Source organism: Meles meles, chromosome 3 (genome assembly GCF_922984935.1).
Source record: "Meles meles chromosome 3, mMelMel3.1 paternal haplotype, whole genome shotgun sequence".
Taxonomy (NCBI): Eukaryota; Metazoa; Chordata; class Mammalia; order Carnivora; family Mustelidae; genus Meles; species Meles meles.
This window is the reverse complement of record NC_060068.1, coordinates 137553838-137555868: the sequence shown is the minus strand read 5'-3', so window position 1 is coordinate 137555868 and position 2031 is coordinate 137553838. Positions and strand designations below refer to the sequence as shown.

The 2031-nt window shown below is 46.3% G+C and overlaps 1 protein-coding gene across 1 annotated transcript; it reads left to right on the top strand.

Moving 5' to 3' along the window:
* Nucleotides 1-1127: 1127 nt before the first annotated feature.
* LOC123938882 (high mobility group protein B3-like) lies at nt 1128-1743 on the top strand. The gene is given in 2 exon segments (XM_046000656.1): nt 1128-1537; nt 1539-1743. Coding segments are annotated over 2 exon segments (603 nt in total). The 5' UTR covers nt 1128-1139.
* Nucleotides 1744-2031: the final 288 nt, after the last annotated feature.

Below are 2031 nucleotides of genomic sequence, written 5' to 3'. Positions count from 1 at the left end.
AAGGGGCAGCGACCTGCAAGACATGTGACGTGCTTTGTGAGGTCTAAAGGAGAAGAGCACCGATGGGATATGGAGGGGAGGGGGGCGCCTGGGAATCTTGCCTTCCTGCTACTGGGTAGCCAGCTCTATGATGCTGGGCGGATTTCTTTCCTTTTGGCTCCTCAGTTTCCCTATCCAGGTCCCAGTGAAGACTTTATGCCATCCAGATTTCTTTCTCATTCGCGCCACAGGTTCACTGTGGATCAGCAAGGGCTCCTTTCCATGTCTCCTTGCTCTGGGACTCGGGGAGAGGGAGCAGCCAGTTTCCATTGCTGCAGATTGCCGTGATGGAAGTGACAGAGGAGAGCACTTTGGATGGGGGGAGGCAGGGCTGCGGTTCTCTCACTGGCAGTCATGTGGCTAGAAGTGACAGGTGTTATGTGCTCTCACAATTCACTGGATGGACCACGTCCTCTGCCCACACACAAGCAAAGGGGGCCAGAAAGGACAGTCAGTGGTATTGTGCACCTGGCATTTGGTGCACAGTCATAATGAATGTCCTAGCTTCTTCCAACACTGAAGTCTTAGACTTCTTTAGCGTTTATCAAACTATGATTTATTATTTCTACATTCGCTTTGATTAAGATTGCTGTCCACTCACCTTCATCCAACTGATTGGATGCTGATTGATCATGCTTTGATTTCCTCAGGAGTGGGTCTACTATCCCTAATTAACCTAAGTTAATCTACTATCCCTAATTAACCTAAGTGTCCACCGATAGACTAACAGATAAAGGAGATGTAGCACACGTGTGTACATGTACACACACACACACACACAGAGGAATATTACTCAGCCATAAAAAATGAAATCTTGCCATTTGTAACAATATGGATAGATCTAGAGGATATAATGCTAAGTGAAACAGGTCTGAGAAACACAGATACCATATGATTTCACTCATTTGTGGAATTTAAGAAACAAAGAAAAAAGAGACAGGAAAACCCCAACCAAAGGCTAGACTCTTAGCTATAGAGAACAAACTGATGGTTCCCAGAGGGGATGGGGGAGATTGGTTAAGTGGGTGATGGGGATTAAGAGTACACTTATCGACGCATCGTGCCCTGCGCTGCCCAGACTAGCGAACAATACAGTCAGGATGGCTAAAGGTGATCCCAAGAAACCAAAGGGCAAGATGTCTGCTTATGCCTTCTTCGTGCAGACATGCAGAGAGGAACACAAGAAGAAAAAGCCAGAGGTCCCTGTCAGTTTTGCAGAATTTTCCAAGAAGTGCTCTGAGAGGTGGAAGACAATGTCTGGGAAGGAAGAATCTAAATTCGATGAAATGGCAAAGGCAGACAAAGTGCGCTACGACCGGGAAATGAAGGATTATGGACCAGCTAAGGGAGGCAAGAAGAAGAAGGACCCTAATGCCCCCAAAAGGCCACCGTCTGGATTCTTCCTGTTCTGTTCAGAATTCCGCCCCAAGATCAAATCTACAGACCCTGGTATCTCCATTGGAGATGTGGCAAAGAAGCTGGGCGAGATGTGGAATAACAAGTGACGGTGAGAAGCAGCCTTACAACAACAAGGCAGCGAAGCTGAAGGAGAAGTACGAGAAGGATGTCGCCGACTATAAGTCTAAAGGAAAGTTTGATGGCACGAAGTGTCCTGCCAAAGTTGCCCGGAAAAATGTGGAAGAGGAAGATGAAGAAGAAGAGGAAGAGGAAGAAAAGGAGGAGGAGGAGAAGGAGGATGAATAAAAAAAAACCTGTCGATCTGTCTCCTTGTGAATACCTTAGAGTAGGGAGTGCCGTCATTGACATTGACACCCCTCTTATTCGAGGCGTGTCTGTTGCCCTCGTTAGGTTTAATCACACAGTTGGGTCATGGTCATATTGTAGTTTCTCAAAGTGCTCTAGAAATTGTCAGTGGTTTACATGAAGTGGCCATGGGTGTCCAGAGCACCCTGAAACTGTATCAAAGTTGTAGATATTTCCAAACAGTTTTAAAATGAAAAGGCTCTCGTGTTCTACTCATTCTGTGCACTT